At 49.5% G+C, this 14148-nt stretch overlaps 7 protein-coding genes across 7 annotated transcripts; 2 read left to right on the forward strand and 5 right to left on the reverse strand.

Annotated features, from left to right (window-relative positions):
• Window positions 1–153: 153 nt before the first annotated feature.
• Window positions 154–1965, forward strand: BO83DRAFT_375071 (cytochrome P450). The gene is made up of 2 exons (XM_025530369.1): window positions 154–1270; window positions 1327–1965. The coding sequence occupies exons 1-2, from the start codon at window positions 196–198 to the stop codon at window positions 1746–1748; spliced, it is 1497 nt and encodes a 498-aa protein (XP_025392300.1). The 5' UTR covers window positions 154–195; the 3' UTR covers window positions 1749–1965.
• Window positions 1966–2822: 857 nt separating this feature from the next.
• BO83DRAFT_375072 (alpha/beta hydrolase) lies at window positions 2823–4108 on the reverse strand. The gene is made up of 2 exons (XM_025530370.1): window positions 3614–4108; window positions 2823–3543 (listed from the first exon to the last, which is right to left on the reverse strand). The coding sequence occupies exons 1-2, from the start codon at window positions 4046–4048 to the stop codon at window positions 3196–3198; spliced, it is 783 nt and encodes a 260-aa protein (XP_025392301.1). The 5' UTR covers window positions 4049–4108; the 3' UTR covers window positions 2823–3195.
• Window positions 4109–4593: 485 nt separating this feature from the next.
• BO83DRAFT_353621 (uncharacterized protein) lies at window positions 4594–6160 on the reverse strand. Its single transcript, XM_025529056.1, has 4 exons — window positions 5706–6160; window positions 5162–5643; window positions 5015–5097; window positions 4594–4936 (listed from the first exon to the last, which is right to left on the reverse strand). The coding sequence occupies exons 1-4, from the start codon at window positions 5871–5873 to the stop codon at window positions 4662–4664; spliced, it is 1008 nt and encodes a 335-aa protein (XP_025392302.1). The 5' UTR covers window positions 5874–6160; the 3' UTR covers window positions 4594–4661.
• Window positions 6161–6682: 522 nt separating this feature from the next.
• Window positions 6683–7717, reverse strand: BO83DRAFT_133963 (uncharacterized protein). Its single transcript, XM_025526120.1, has one exon. It carries the CDS (start codon window positions 7275–7277, stop codon window positions 6819–6821), a length of 459 nt encoding a protein of 152 aa, XP_025392303.1. The 5' UTR covers window positions 7278–7717; the 3' UTR covers window positions 6683–6818.
• A 439-nt stretch (window positions 7718–8156) lies between these two features.
• On the forward strand, window positions 8157–9333 carry BO83DRAFT_423455 (oxidase ustYa family protein; the record flags this gene model as incomplete). Its single annotated transcript, XM_025535096.1, has 5 exons — window positions 8157–8550; window positions 8613–8834; window positions 8906–8934; window positions 9015–9094; window positions 9210–9333. The coding sequence occupies 5 exons, from the start codon at window positions 8157–8159 to the stop codon at window positions 9331–9333; spliced, it is 849 nt and encodes a 282-aa protein (XP_025392304.1).
• Window positions 9334–9577: 244 nt separating this feature from the next.
• Window positions 9578–10749, reverse strand: BO83DRAFT_414177 (class I SAM-dependent methyltransferase; the record flags this gene model as incomplete). The annotated part of the gene is made up of 3 exons (XM_025534546.1): window positions 10223–10749; window positions 10017–10146; window positions 9578–9926 (listed from the first exon to the last, which is right to left on the reverse strand). Exons 1-3 carry the CDS (start codon window positions 10677–10679, stop codon window positions 9578–9580), a joined length of 936 nt encoding a protein of 311 aa, XP_025392305.1. The 5' UTR covers window positions 10680–10749.
• Window positions 10750–11251: 502 nt separating this feature from the next.
• Window positions 11252–12674, reverse strand: BO83DRAFT_454548 (kinase-like protein; the record flags this gene model as incomplete). Its single annotated transcript, XM_025536978.1, has 1 exon — window positions 11252–12674. Exon 1 carries the CDS (start codon window positions 12659–12661, stop codon window positions 11252–11254), a length of 1410 nt encoding a protein of 469 aa, XP_025392306.1. The 5' UTR covers window positions 12662–12674.
• Window positions 12675–14148: the final 1474 nt, after the last annotated feature.

A 14148-nucleotide genomic window follows, 5' to 3' on the forward strand; every position in this document is an offset into this window, starting at 1 on the left:
CAATAATGATCTCGCATATTACCGGCTGCCTGATTCTTCCCCCTCATCGTCACGCTAATTTCTCACCTCCAATCATTCTATATACGCCCACGTGATCTAGCCTCGCCACTGCTGCCTGAACAGCATACATAAAACACCCAGAAAGCAATCATCGTTCATTATCCAGCTTCAAGGTCTTAATACATAATAGCCATCATGAATCTTCAATCTAAAACCATCATCCTCCTGTTCGCCGCTCTGGTCATTGCCAGCGAATCATTCCGACGCTATCTCAAGCGCCGCCAATTCGCCCGCCGGCATGGATGCCAACCAGTCGCACGATCATTCAGTAAAGACCCCTTCCTAGGCCTGGACACCATACTAGGAACAATACGCACAAGGAAAGAGCACCGTATTCTCGAGCGAGGCTGCAATCTATTCCGCACACTCGGCAACACATTCACCGTCAACGAACTAGGCCGTAGTGCAATCGTGACCATCGAGCCCGAGAATATCAAGACAGTCCTCTCCCTCAACTTCAACGACTACAGTCTCAAGCACCGCTACGAGGCAATGAAGCCTCTCCTCGGCGAAGGCATTTTCAACACGGATGGTCACCACTGGGCCGCCTCTCGCGCGCTTATCAGGCCGAGTTTTGCCCGCGAGGAGGTGACTGATCTGCGCTTGTTGGAGGAGTTGATCCAGGATCTATTCGCATTGCTTCCAAGGGATGGGAGCACGGTGGACCTGCAGGAACTATTCTTCCGGTATACGATTGACTCCGCGACGGAGTTCCTGTTCGGACAGTCGGTGGGCGCGCTGAAGGAGAGTCACTCGGAAGCTGGGTTCGCGGAGGCGTTTCATTATGCTCAGATGGCGATTCCGGTACGGGGAAGGCTGGGGCCGCTTGGTGTCATTTTTCGTGATCGGAAGGCTGAGGAGTGTAATCGCATCTGTCGAGACTTTGGTCAAAGGTTTGTTGATGAGGCTGTCTATACGGCTGCGACGAGGAAAGAAGATGAATCGCCGGAGACGAAGCGGAGGTATGTTTTCTCGCATGAGCTGGCGTCACGGACTTCTGATAAGCAGCGCATTTTGGACGAGTTGATGAATGTGCTTCTAGCGGGGCGAGACACGACGGCCAGTCTTCTTGGGAATATGTTCTTCGTGCTGGCGAAGAACCCATCTATTTGGGCGAAACTGCGTGCGGAAGTTGAAACGCTGCAGAACCGGCCACCGACGTATGAGGAGCTGCGCGGTCTGAGGTATGTTCAATGCTGTGTAAATGAATGTATGGATCCCCATCTCCTCTCCATTTTGTTGGATATAACTGACCTGAACTAATAGCTCTGCGCCTTCACCCTGTCGTCCCACGCAACGCACGTGAAGCAGAGAAAGATACAGTGCTCCCTGTGGGCGGAGGCAAAGACGGCCTTTCCCCAGTTTTTGTCCCCAAAGGAACCATCGTCAGCTACAACGTCTACGCCATGCATCGTCGACCGGACATCTACGGTTCAGATGCAGAGGTATTTCGCCCTGAACGCTGGGAGGATGGGAAGTTGCAGCCGCGCTGGGGCTATTTGCCGTTCAATGGCGGACCACGGATCTGTATTGGTCAGCGCTATGCCTTGACGGAGGTCAGCTATGTTCTTGTGCGGATGGTGCAAGAGTTCCGCAGCCTGGAGAGTCGGGACCCTGGACCCTGGGTGGAGAATTTGGGGTTGACGCTTTGTTCGAGGAATGGGGCGAGGGTTGGGCTGATTCCATGACATACACATTGATCTAGCTGGATAGTAATAAAATGAGATATGCAGTAGGAAGACGCATGCAGGGTCCGCGTCTGAGGAGGATTAGATCTGACCCGATAGTCACAGTGCTTATCGCCGTCTTACTTCAAACCTCTCGCTGATGTGCAGGTACTTTAGCGAAGCATAAATCTAACTTCAGTCATAGTAATAGAAACTGCTACTACTGCAACGATACAAATTAGCGCTTATGTCGGACGTTAGCGTATTTATTCCCTCTCCTCGTTGTGGTAGACTAATTACACTAAATTCTGACAACTCGCAGAATACGAGGGGTTAGAAAGACAACTGGCATCTCACACAACCAACGAGAAAGAGGCATGGAGACTAGGCCCTAAGATGTTCCGTTCAATATGCCCCTGGCTGTGATAATCTCCCATCGACAGCAGAGAGAACCGTCTCCAATGATTACTTCAACGACGTTACTCGGAGCTACTGCATGTGTCGCTAAAACCGGGTAGATCGGAAGAGGGGAGAGAGTTGTAACCATGTAAGCCTCTCCTCATTTAACCTAGACTGGGTACTAACTGTTTAGATTGACTAGCCAGTACTCCATTGGCCAGTTAGGGCGTGTCCTACGGCATGGTACATTGACCTAATTTAGCGCTTAACGGCTACTTCCCCTCTATTGTGAGTCTACCAGCCAAGGATAAGTCGATGTAATACACCCATTACATACTAATTGAGGACTGCATTGACTTGATCGCAGGATAATAGAGGCATTGAGATGTCTGTAATATTTTGGTATACTAGGCTGGCTGGCTGGCTGGATATGATCTCGCCCCGTCGGCCCTTTCCGCCCACAGCCTCCCCCGCCTGCCCTAAATCCTCTCAGGCCCACTTAGATTGGACGCTCGGGGACATCCTTAGTTCATCCTTGGCGTTGGACAGATAACCGAACAGAAGGGAAAGGTACGGAGCACTCGGAGTACGGAGTGGTCGGAGCTAAGATACGTTTCTATTCCTCCAAGTGTTTATCCGCGGAGTCTAGTTGCTTAGGGGTTGTCCTGTCCCGGTTGAGGGCCAACGAGCCTCAGCCTTGTCCTGTTCCTTCCCACACCCCTTCCTTTCTCGACTGGCCAGCACACCAAGCAGGGGTATCCACCCCTCTTCCCTCTCTTATGTGTCTTGTGCTTGTTGTCCTCCACTACCCTCTTCTTCCTTTCACCGGCCCACTGCCCCTCATTTGGCGCACATGCCTTCCTTCAAGTTATGCCCGTAGGAAGCGGGAGGATGGATAAGCAAGAGGACAACAACAACAATAAAGCAATTTATCTGCCAATGTGATTGAACACATCCCCATATTAAAGCCACATATTGGACTAAGTAACCTTGGCGAATTCTCTTACATTCTGAAAATCAACATTGCAAGCAGCTAAATCCACACCCAATTCTTCACAAATACATCTATCTACTCCCACTGCTTCACCAACTCCAGAATAGTCTTCGTCAGCTCCTCCGGAGCAGACAATTGCGCACTGTGACCCGTAGCCAGTTCCCTAGTGATCCACTTAGCACCCGTAGCCTGAACCATAGCCGTCTGGGCCGGGTAAGGCACCGCGCGATCCTCAGTGGTGTGGATGTAAGCGATTCTATCCTTGAAGGCCTCAGAGCCCCAGCTCGCCTCAGGACAGGGACTCGAGAAAGAAGTCAAGCCCTGACTAAGGGAAGTCTGGCAAGCCGCGTCGGCAAGGGTGGGTTCAACATCGTAGAAGAGAGGGGGCTTGGGCTCGTCGCATTTGAGAAGGTTTTGTTCTTTCTATTTTTTCATTGCTTCTCGTTACTTCTGGAAATGGTAAGTGGGAAGGAAGGAAGGAAGGAGCACATACATCCATATACATATGCGGGGGCAAATTTCCACCAAAAGAATCAATAACACTCAGTCCGTCACCACCACGAGGCAAAATGGTCGCGATGAAGATCTGGCCCAGCACGGAAGTGGACTTGCCCTGAGCGGCACGGTCGGCGGGTCCGAGTCCGCGCGCCGCCGCGCTAGCAGGCATTCCACTGTACGAGTGGCTGATCAGAATCACATCTTGGTTGCCGACATCCAGGAGAGGGAGGATCAGTCGGTTGCGCACGTAGTCGGTGTCGTCGGCCGCCGTGACTTGTCCTTGGGCGCCAATGCTGGGGAGGAGGCCAGTGAAGGCTCCGTAGCCGGCGGATTGGAGGAGGTGCAGGAGGTGGGCGTAGTGGGCTGGGTTTTGGGAGGCGCCGGGCACGACGACGAGGGCGGGCTTCTTTTTGTCGGCGGGGATGGTCATGATGTCGAGTGAAGTAATAATATGAGGGATTAGAAAGGGGAATATTGAGGTGAGTGAGTGGTAGTAGGGGAGATTACTTCGGGTGCTGGGAAGAGGGGGGTATGGGAGAAGTATTTATGCCTGTAAAGCGAGGGGAGCCCTACTTCTCCTCCGAAGGCCGGCGCTTACAGTCTACTTTAGTTGTGTAAGATGTTCTTTGTTCAACGGCTCAGTGGGTGAAATGAAAACACGTTTGTTGGATGGAGTCAGCCAGGGTGAGTGTGTCTATTGCTAGAACGGGAATGGGTAGCTCGAAGCCAGTCGAGTAGTCTGACGCGAATGACCCACTGTCCGCAACCACCCCTGTATGTTCCATCAGTTAGTGCTACGAAGAAGGGATGGCTGGCACAGTCACTCCTCTTCTTGACTGAGACTGCCGCTTTTCAGCGGGGGTTTATTGCTACTAAGCCCGTCTTCGAAATGAGATCATTGTTGCTACAGTGATACTGAACACCTTGGGCTAAGGCGACGTGACTACGATTCAATCCACATGATTTGATAACATACACTAACGCTACATATTTTAGAGATGATGATAAAGGCTGCAACAATTGTCCAAGTCCGGCATTACGCTTCACAACTCCAACAGTTCCACCTCGCTTGAGGTACTTGGTGTCAATTTCTTCTCGTGGCCACGCTGATGAGAGTTTGCCGACTGCATATGTGACTGGGGGAGGTTGTGCGAGTCGTAGAACTTGGTTGATCCCTCCTTCTTGCTGCTGAGAAGCCGAATCCATTGCTTGGGCCCTCGCCAGTTGCGGAGAAGAGGTCCCAGGGTAAGCATGGAGCCCACGACAATGAAGATGGGTGGCTCGAGTAGCGCCCAGAGAATATTATAAATAAAGGGCACTACAGAAAGACCACATATCTCGTTAGCAAACGCGTACGCCAAGAACTGAGAATGGGATGGAACCCGGGAAAACTTACCCTCAAACATGCTACTGATAGTCGCAGGCTCCTTAGTCCACTGAACGGCATAGTACAGTCGAACAAGTGATGCCGCCATGCAGCTATTTCACCCCAACAATCAACAATCTGACGGGATACTGGACAGGGAAGACAAAATTTACTTACGTGCTTCCCAAGACAAAGATCACAGACATGAATAGCTTCTTTGATTGATCCATCTGCAATTTCTGTACGGCAGCGATTGGAAGTGCCAGCGTCAGAAGATCGAATAAGCTATTGCCTGCAACGTAGCAGATAAGGATCGCCGACGCGTTAATATCGTACGGGGCAGTCGGGTCCCATTGCAGGTAGACCGGCCATTTTGAAAAGATAACCGCCAGGACAATCGCCAACGTGAAGCTGGAAATCAGTCCAATGAGCACATTGCTCGCCATGACAAACGGACGGGAAATGCCGAAGATCCGCCGGTAGAAGAAGAGCAAAGAAACTTTGATGACCCCCATTGTGGCGATTTGAGCATTTTCGCAAGCGAAGTTTACCTTCAATGCGAAGATGATCGCCTCCATGGTTGGCTGATACTCAGGGTCTCCGATGCCGGTAACAGCATCGGTGTAGTCGATGATAATGCTGATCCCACAAGAAAGAATCTAGTGGCGAACATTCGTTGTTAACAACATGAATGATGGGATGGGATGGTGAAAGGACTTACCAGGGCGAGGATAATTGTCCAGTCATCTGCACCCAGGTAGAGCTTGGAATATATCCGGGCGTAGACACGGAGTGCAACCGCCAGAATGGCCAGAACGCCTAGAATTGTGGTCACAATGATGATCGCCTTGGCCGTACTGGTAATACCATGACCTTCATAGTACAACATCTTGACAGATCAACTTGCAGACGAGCGGTAGGGAGAAAGAGGGGAACAAGCAATGATGATGGCAGAGGCGCGACAGCCAAAAGCCATTCCCTTATAATAGCCCGGAAGGAAAGAATGCATGTCTCTCGGCTGAGGCGTGAGGGCGCAGGAGACAGCCAGGCTGAATTAATGCAAAGTTAGCCCATCATCTGTCTGCCCCCGTCCGTCTGACTGTAGCGACTGTATAGCCCCCATGCGCCAGAGGCACACCACGTCTGTAACAGGGCTGTCGACATCGTCAAGTAAATCATACTAATGGTGGGGGCCGAAGGATTCGCCTGCAAATACGTGACAATGGCCTGTGAGAAAAGCTGCAGAAATCAAAATGGCATTGTCAGGCTAGGAAGAAACAATGTGGAGGGAGGGAGGGCTGCGCTGCAGGGTTACAACTCCTTCAAGGCAGCTCAGCTAGTGTATTGCACTGCCCGTCCAGCTTAGGGTACTCGAAGAGAAATACGAAGGATCATGGCGTCTCTGGGTCTCCAATAGAAAATTGCCAAGAAAGCTACTAATTGAAGCATTTTCGCGAACAGCATTTGTCAGGCGGCCCGAGGGAAGTCCACGCTTCTTAGTTTCTCATTACTCCGGGGAAAGGATGGGTCTAGTGCAGCGGCGATTTCATCTTATTCGATAGTCTGACTACGCACTAGGACACCGTGTCAGATTAAGTAGTGGTAATTCTTCAAACCGATCTGTTTATAGACCCTGAACTTAAAGTACTATCGACCGAATCAGTTTCCCCCGCACACTAGCCAGTTTCCACAACAACCCCTCTTTATGGCGCAAACTAGTGGCTTTAGCTTGCGTGTCTGCAGCCCGGAGGGCGAAGCCTGCTTACTACCTCGCTTAAGCACTGTTTCCATGTCAGTACACTTTTTGACCGTGCCAAGAATGGAATAGAGGGACTCACGTATCCTCGTAAGTGATGAAGCGACTGTTCAGGACAGCCGAAGGATCGCGTTCCTCGACTTCGTCTCTCTTGCTGACGGAGTCCTCGTACGTAATGAACCGACTGTTCAGCACAGCAGAGGGATCACGCTCTTCCACTTCATCTCTTTTGCTGATGGCGTCTTCGTAGGTGATGAACCGGGTGTTCAGCACAGCGGAAGCGTCACGTTCCTCGACGTCATCTCTCTTATTGATGGCGTCCTCATAGGTTATGAACCGTGAGTTAAGCACTGCCGAGGGATCACGTTCCTCAACCTCATCTCTCTTATTGATCCCATCCTCGTAAGTAATGAACCGCGTGTTCAGCACGGCAGAGGCATCACGCTGCTCAACATCGGATGGAGCTGCGACAGGAGCCGCTCTGACAGAGCTGGCCAGGGTGAGAAGGACCGCGAGTGCGCTCAACGCAGTACGCATATTGAAATAAAGTGGGAAGTCAAAGACTAAGGAGGGTGCTGATTTGGAGTTCAAGAAGCTTGAAGGAAAGAGGAAGAGATGGGTAGAGAAGTTGATTGCATCCGCCAGCACACAAGGACACCACGAACCTGACCTCGAACCTTATATATTCAGTACTCTTCGCCTTATTCTAGGTTTCCTGGTGTGCGCCTGCTTGCCAAGGAGGTTCCATACTAACCTCATCGGATCTGGAGTTCTTTGTGTTGGCGCCGGGCCAAGAGAATCGTGAGCGGCTGCATCGAATCCGTCCATCCTCACATCAGCCCATCGTAGACGTGTTTCGGCATTGACTCCAAAGCGGGGTTGGCGTAGTATCTACTTAAAATCTCACTGTACCAGGGTCTTGCAAATGAAGATGTATAGGGCCTTCGACTTCGTTGCTGATGCGGCAGGAGCGGTTGGTCAAAGGCCAATGATCACACCAAACGTCGAGTAGTCATTTCAGTCATGCATGAATAACTCTTGCCAAGTACTTCCGATCACTCTGTCGTTGCGACACACGGAAAACCGGCACCATTTGGCCCCCAATGGTGATACCCAGGTCGATGATGAGGTGCATTGATGTGAGTGTGGAAGGGTAGGGCGGATGAAGGTCAAACTCGCTCCGAGGAGAATCACACAGTCTTGGCTAGTTTGTGGACGCTCCCCCCTCCACCTCGCTTTTACCTCTGCATTGCCTACTCTCCAATGCAATCCCCCACAATTTGGAGGGTAATCTACGGAAAACTTTGTGCCGAGTTATCCCCTCCGGTGGTCTGCCTTCTCCCTCCACCCACATTTTCTGCGTTTTCCTAATCCTTCTTATCCCACCCATAGCCATCCGTCAACCCCTACTTAATCATGACCGGAGCCAGGCTAGAAGAGAGACAGAGCGAAGAGCGCCTCATATCGAGTTTCGACGAGGAAAACTTCCTCAAAGACAGTCGAAGTCCTTCCACGAGAAGACCACGATGGTGCCGATATCACCCCAATGGGACTCTGATTCTTTCTTTGTGGACTTTGTTTCTGTTCATAGCTTCTGCCTACCTTTGGTCAACAATAGCTCGTCATCGAAAGACAGCTGCCGCATGTCAATGCGATGACTACCTACCCATCGATTCTCCAGCCTTAGAAGCCCTCGAGAACACAGGTCATATTGAAAAGTTCGACGGCAGCTTTGCAAAGCCCAATGCTTTCAAGGGACCACCAAGTCCTGCTATTGATGCTGCCTGGGATGACATTACTTATGCCTCTGGTGATTCATCCCGAATGGACCCAATTATGATGAACACTAGGCTTACAATCTGTCCAATCTAGGTGGGGTCATCAACGTTGATGAGCAAACGCTTCAACATATCAATGCGTCCGAGTATTCGGTTGGTTTGGCTGACGAGCTCGGTGGCGGCTACATGGGCTCGGTGGAAGTTCTACATCAGCTACATTGTTTGAATATGCTCCGCCAAGCCAGTTACGAGGATTATTACAGGGACAAGCCGGGTCCGTGGGAGGATAGCCCGCACATTCTACGGCATCATCTTGGTAAGTTATGACGTGGAAGACGTCCGAACACAAAAAATAATTGAACAAATGTTAACAAATACCCGAAATAGATCATTGCATTGATATTCTACGACAGAAGGTAAGCTAGGAGGCTGTTCCGAGCTAATCGTTTCGCGTTATTCTTAATTCTTAGGCTAATGGTTGTGACCCGTCAAATAGTTGATGTGTGACGCGGACGTTGGTATTTTGACATATGTGTGGGTGAAGGGGCATAAAGACCCATTTCCAGACTTCAATGTGTATGAAACGTCCCCTGCCCCCCCTTTTTCCATCCATCAAGCCTCCAAAACATATAGCGTTCCTGAAAGAACAGAAATATGCAGGTACAAGGCTAACATTAAGTGGCATTCGCAGACACCATAAATGTCGCGATTTCCGCGCAGTGAAGCAATGGGTCGGGCAGCATCAGCTCTATACAACACCCGACCATGGCATTGAGCGCCTTCCTGGAGCAAAGGAGATGCCTAGCCCACCGTAGATACTTGAGAATTACACAGACTACATCTGCTACATATCTTAACTCGGAGTTTGAGAACTACAAAGTGCCCGCCCAGCAAACAGTAAGGGGCAAAGTCACAGCGCGTCTTATTTCGAATGCAGGCTTTGGCAATGTACCTCCTACATACTTAATTCGCGATACATCTATCAAACGAGCATGTTCTGAAGGACATTTGGTGCGAAATGCAGTTCACAAATATAGAAACACCTCCAACACCGCCAGATCACCTCTTCTGCGCCACAAGATGAGGAAAGATCCCACCCATTCTGACACGTTTAGCCTCGATAGTCTCACTAACAGAAGTCTTCAATTTACGCAGTTTCTCCCCAGTATTGCCGTTCTCAACTGCAGTTCCGTTCTGAGATTGTTGCTGTTCCATTCTCATGAGCGCAGACTGCAGAAAAAGGTTGACGGAGTCTGTGAGAAGGTCTGAAAATTGGAGGTTAACCTCTGGATCGGCATCCTCCTGACAGAAACCTCCGGGACGTAGATTGAAATGAAGAATATTCAGAGAATCTTCTCCATTGGGGCTTTTTAGTGACAGAATTCTTTGGAGCATAAAATGCGGCAGGCTGAAGAAAAACGAAGAAGGACCCAAGTCAGTCAACATGATTAGGCGGCGGCAGGAGTGTTAGAAAGTCTCTGAGGGGGTAAATACTCACTAAGGTACCAGATCACGAGCCCGTCTCTCCAGGTCAATGACCTCCAGTGCTTTGAGCATGTCGGGTGTTTCTGGGAACAGCTTGAAAAGTCGGGCTTCGCTTTCCGTCCACTGGAGATAGCCTCCTGGCTCTGTAGAAGGTCGAGATTAACATCCAGCCGTACAGGGTATACAAAGGTGGTCACTGTAAAGAGAGGCATAACTTACTCAAGAGTTGCAATGCATTCTCGAGCGCTCGAGATAGCTTCTCCTCCGTGATAGCGTAAGCAAGGCCACGGATATTGACTAGGTCAAACTGCCCATGATAGCGGGAGTCGAAAGGTTTGGTGCAGTCGTGCTGCACAAGTTGGATTCCCGGGGTGGGGTTTTCGGGGAATGCGGCTGCGTTCAAGTCAAAGCCAACAAGAGACGGTAGGGTGTTGTCAACGGCTGGAGATGGTAGAATCTGAGCTACTTCCCGCAGCCAGATACCTGTTCCGCAGCCAATATCAGCAACCCCACCCTTTAGTGACGACAAAGGGATGGAAGGGTGTATGAGCTGATTGTTGAGAAAGGTCTGCTGGATGAGATTGTGCTGTCGGTTCAGACGCTCGTGTTCTTCCGTTTGCTTGGAACGGTGGGAGAGGACGTATGTCCGGTCATCGGACTCCACGGTAGAAGGCATGGTGAGGGAAGAAGGAAGGTATAAATAAAGGTTGGTAGGTTTCTGCGGTGGAAGACAGAAGGAACTGAAGAGATGCAGACGCAAGGTGGGACGGCGAGGAGTGCTCCCTACTTTATATTGGTAGCTGTACGCTGTCGCACACTAGTGCTTATGCATAAGTAGAACAATTGAAGGTAGTCACTTGTCTAGTACCGCGAAATAAGATTCCCAAGTTAGAATAGCATCTGCTTTAGTCGGACCAATGGTATGTATGTTCCGAATGCAATGTACAAGAACCTATGCATTCTTGTGCACCAAGTCTTGGCACGGCCACACAATGGAGGCTTACTCCTAATAAGGTCCTAGCTCGTGAAGAATGACAAAATATATATATCTTGGTAAATCGTCTTCGCAGCATGTCGAAGAATACTGGTTAGTGGAGGGTGTATCGACCGTGCTGTGTCCATAGTGTGGAATCATACAGTATTCCAGCCAAGTCAATTACGACGAAGGAGCATATAATATATATTGAAAACAACACGGAGTCCATTCAAGCGCCAGAGCCACTTTGACACAACTACCCACGCTAACCCCTAATCCCCTTGGCGAATCTTCTCATACTCCGGCAAAGCCCACTTCACCATCCATTTCGATTCAAGAATTTGCTTCGTCGTGCTTCGATGTTCCGGTCTAAAAGCAAACATCGGCCGCAACATCGCAAAAATAGCATCTCTCTCTTCTGCATCAAACAAAGGCATTCCTACTTCCTGTCTAGGCAACTGCACACTATCCTCAAACCGATCATCCCAAGAGCGATATGGATTCCGTTTAGTTGGCCTCCCATCCTCGGTAAAATTCTCTGGTCGCGCGTTCCATCTGTTCCACCATTCGGGAGGCAAGATACCTAGAGTGTCTACATGCTCACGGGTCATGTAGTCTTCCGTTGCGAGAAATCCTTCAAAAAGTGGCCTCTGAGCAATAATAGTCCAAATGGTGCACGCAAGAGACCATATGTCTGATGAAAATGACAGTGGTTTATTTGGTTCAAAGCGAGCTTCAGGAGGACGACTGACAAGCGGAGTGTGAGATTCAGACTTTGCTTCTTTGGAGGCAAAGGCCTCGCCAAAGTCTGTAAGTAGGATTCTGGCCTCTGGAAGTGTGATTTTCTCGCTTGGTTCTCCAAGCCAGATGGGTGCAATGCCGTGGGATGGAACACCAGGAGGAAGCGGTTTGCCATCTAGATGAATCACCGGATCGAGCTCGGGCGCTCCATACTTTTCATAAAGTTGTTCGGGTGAGAGCTGATCAAAGCTGGGTGGGGTTTTGAGCAGGACATTGCCCATGTGAAGGTCACCGTGGATGAACCCTTGGGCATGCACATAGTCTACCGTCAGGACTAGCTGCGCAGCCAAAGCCCGGGCGACATTGATCTGGAATAAGCGGACCCATGACCCATCTTTCAGATCCGAGAGGCTAGCCCTTGCGGGAGAGGTAACATAGCAAGTGTGTTCTCCGTTTGGACCATGGATGGTGAATTTATCCAGAATCAACGGAAGCATTTTTTTGCCCGGATTATTGGTCGGAACATGGTGCGGATGCGTGAGACTGGCTAAAACACCCGCTTCCTTGGGATTTGAGTCGGCTGTGCAGACTTTCACTGCAACATACTTATTATCCTGCTCATCACGGGCCAGCCATATGGTGGAGTAGGAGCCGTGTCCTAGCTTATGTATTATTCGGTATCGGCCATGAAAGTGATCTCCGATTTGAATTGGGTGATAGCCTCCTGGGCAATAGTATTCGATCCTCTCCACACCTTCGAGGGGCTCATATAAGACGTTGGAATTGGGATGGCCACCTGTGGGTGTTGATCTGGACGCGTTGCTAGCAAAGACGCGACGGGTTGGCATGCGCGTTATGTGGATAGGAGATATGACATGAGGAGACAGGGTCAGCGGTCGCAATAATCGAATTGATGATAATGACAATCCTTTCATGGTCATGATGTTCACGGAAAGATTCTACTGTTGCCACTACTCAAGGTGATTCGCCCCTAGTGTATACCCTTGGCGGGAGCGGTGGAATGCGGGTAGATGCAGATCCCGGTCTGCGCCCTTAATAGTGACGTTGGGACATAAATCTTCGTCTAAATCCGCAGGGAAACGCGATATAATACTTGTAGTCTACTGATTAGAGGGTCAGAAACCTATACACAACCTTAAAGTTATCGTCATGTTAGAAATGAGTTCGTGCATTGACATTGACAAGCATGGATTACTGTTCCTTTGAGTTTGGTCAATAGTCGAGTAAAACTGAGGTTATTATACACCTCTTCATATGATACAGATAGGGAAATTGCTCAAGAAGCACGCCTTACTCTTTAGGGAGCAGACTTTGTCTGCTGAGGTAGGCGAAGGGTTTTGTATGAGCGGAGGCCGGTGTGGAGGAAGCCTTGCTGCTGTGGCAGTAGCGTCTTCCTAGAGATTTTGGACTTCTGATATTTCAAAGTAAACTACCCTTAAGAACGCTTAAAAGTTGTACAACTTGGGACATAATGCTCAAGACAAGACTAATTGATTACGGTTCGTGGAAGCAGGTTTAGGTTCAGACAAGCTGGTTTGGTGTCAAGGCTACCTACTAGTTCACTCAAGTAACAAGAGACTACTATAACTATACTCCTCTGGATTAGTCTCACTAAATTTTGCAGCCAACGTACCGCAAGCTATTTGAGAACATCCAATAATTCCTTACCCATGACGTCACTAAGCATTTTATTAGTAGGGTTTATTGAAGATTTCCCTAGAGTTCCCGGTAACCGAGCAGGGCCTCGTGCTATATGCGATCGCAGTATAAATAGCGTTGTTGACACCTTTATGGAGATTCGTGTGTGTCTATATGAAAGGTATTGAGATATTTCGGATCTTCATAATTCTTCTCATATAGGATTCAAGTGTCGCGTCACATCGGATCATACTGGATTGTTAGAACCAGAAAATTAGATTCATACCGGATGTTTCAAATAATGAAGCTTCGCGTCGCTCTGGTTGCCTTCTTTATTGGCAGCACCTTGGCTGAAAATCCAGAAGCTGGCCGAAGCAGCGATATTGGCTGTCATGACGACATAGGATAGCCTTTCCCCAGCTCCCCTAACTAGTATATTCGAAAAGGCTTACGATGAGAATTTGGGAATATTTACAGGAGGTCCAAAGACTTGGCTATGATTGCGATCTTACTTGTCATGGCGGGGCTATTTTCAGGTTGAAGGGGATAGATTCTGACTCTCTCAAGGGCACTGTCTGCGAGCTAGTAACAGAGGAGGGAGGTTCTTACTGCAAGGGGAACACTTATCGGAATACGGTGAGTAACATCGATCAATAATCAGAGGAAGGATTTTGGTAATCAATATAACGGTTGAAATTAATTCCAGTCAGGCCGATGGAAGCTGTGTGTCTTGGAAGGACTGTCCGTTTGAGAGCCATGTTTCATTCAG

Source organism: Aspergillus eucalypticola, assembly GCF_003184535.1.
Source record: "Aspergillus eucalypticola CBS 122712 chromosome Unknown BO83scaffold_3, whole genome shotgun sequence".
In the NCBI taxonomy this organism is placed as follows: domain Eukaryota; kingdom Fungi; phylum Ascomycota; class Eurotiomycetes; order Eurotiales; family Aspergillaceae; genus Aspergillus; species Aspergillus eucalypticola.